The sequence below is a fragment of the Gossypium arboreum genome, chromosome 8 (genome assembly GCF_025698485.1).
Source record: "Gossypium arboreum isolate Shixiya-1 chromosome 8, ASM2569848v2, whole genome shotgun sequence".
Taxonomy (NCBI): Eukaryota; Viridiplantae; Streptophyta; class Magnoliopsida; order Malvales; family Malvaceae; genus Gossypium; species Gossypium arboreum.
Genome location: NC_069077.1, coordinates 51031165 through 51032775, shown reverse-complemented (window position 1 = coordinate 51032775; position 1611 = coordinate 51031165). Strand labels below are relative to the sequence as shown.

Below are 1611 nucleotides of genomic sequence, written 5' to 3'. Positions count from 1 at the left end.
AGTTTGTTAAGTTGGTTAGCAGTAGTCTATAAATACTGGTAACCTTGTAATTGTTAGTATGATTTTTTTGTAAAATTGGATGCATAGCAAACCCTTTATTCATAAAAGGTGTTCTTGATCAGTTTTTAACATGGTATCAGAGCTCTGGTGATCGCTGCATTTTCGATGATCTCCAATGATCAATGATTGTGGTTCTTCCGATTTTTTTCCTTCATATTGTTGTTCCTTTATATTACTAGTGTGGCCAGATATCGTTGCTGCTGGTTTTCTTTGTTTGTCATTTTTTTTGGGCTCTGCAAATTGGTTAACGGGCTCTTTTAGTTGCTGTCCTAAATCCGGTTGTTAGGCAATTTTGGGTTGGTAATCTAAGGTTTTTCGATTTGTTCTTTCTTGGTTCTTGCTCGTCGTTTCTCTGATTTTTGATTTTCAAAATCAGAGGTTGTGAATCCTGTGAATTCCTCTGAATCAATCATCGATTTTAACCATCCCCTTTACTTGCATCCATCTGACACTTCAGGTACTTTGTTGGTGTCTCACCAGTTGCTTGGAGTTGAGAACTACAATGTTTAGGTCGAACGATGAAAATCGCATTGTTGGCCAAAAACAAATTGGGGTTTGTGGATGACACTTGTTCTAAAGATTCATTGCCAGAAGAAATGGGTTATCAATGGGAGCGGTGTAATGCAATTGTACTATCTTGGATTTTGAATACTGTCAGCAAAGAACTTTTGGCAGGGATTGTTTTCACATCTAGTGCAGCAGCAGTATGGAATAACCTTTGTGAGCAGTTCCATAAAATCGATGGCTCAAGAATCTATTTCTTGCATTGTGAAATCACCTCGCACCTTTAAGGTGCTGCTTCCATCTATGTATATTTTACTAAGCTGTGATTACTCTGGGATGACTATGATGCCCTTGTGCCGTCTTCCTCATGTGGTTGTGCTCAATCCAGGCAGAATGTTGAGCATAGTTTGCAACAACGTCTATTTCAATTCTTAATGGGTTTGAACGGGACATATAATGCCGTGCGAAGTCATATTTTTTTATTGAATCCGTTACCATCTGTAAGTCATGCATACTCAATGCTTGTGCAAGAAGACTCACAAAGGCAGCATAGTTCCAGTGATGTTGGGGCTGATCCAATCTCATTTCACTCAGTACACATGGTACAAAAGAAACGGTTTAATGGTACCTGTGATCATTGCAAGATTAAAGGGCATAAAAGGGAGAATTGTTATAGGCTCATTAGCTATCCTGCAGATTTCAAGTTTACTAAGAAAAAAGCGAACACTAGTTCTGGATCCATAGTGAATAATGCCTCTGCCATTGATTCTGCAAGTGGCAATGAATTGAGTAGTAATATTAGCTCTTGCCCATAAGCACCTGTCTTCACTCAAGCTCAATATCAACAAATCTTGAGTTTGCTGAACAAGGAGCCCACAGTTGAAGCTGCTGCAAGCCTAGCAGGTATGGTTAACATTAGTCATACTTGGATTATGGACACTAGAGCCACTGACCACATACTTTCTAATTTCCAATTCCTAGAATCTCTTGTTGCATGTGCGTCCTATTCATCTTGTGTTTGGCTCCCAAATGGTTCTTCTATTTCAA

The 1611-nt window shown here is 39.0% G+C and overlaps 1 protein-coding gene across 1 annotated transcript; it reads left to right on the top strand.

Annotated features, from left to right (window-relative positions):
- Positions 1 to 578: 578 nt before the first annotated feature.
- Positions 579 to 1379, top strand: LOC108478034 (uncharacterized). Its single transcript, XM_017780471.1, has 2 exons — positions 579 to 787; positions 953 to 1379. The coding sequence occupies exons 1-2, from the start codon at positions 579 to 581 to the stop codon at positions 1377 to 1379; spliced, it is 636 nt and encodes a 211-aa protein (XP_017635960.1).
- Positions 1380 to 1611: the final 232 nt, after the last annotated feature.

Excerpts from the sequence above, each read along its gene's own strand:
- LOC108478034 (XM_017780471.1), top strand. The coding sequence starts at position 579 with ATGAAAATCGCATTGTTGGCCAAAAACAAATTGGGGTTTGTGGATGAC. Across the intron at positions 788-952 it reads TGGAATAACCTTTGTGAGCA|GCAGAATGTTGAGCATAGTT; the intron begins GTTCCATAAAAT and ends TGCTCAATCCAG.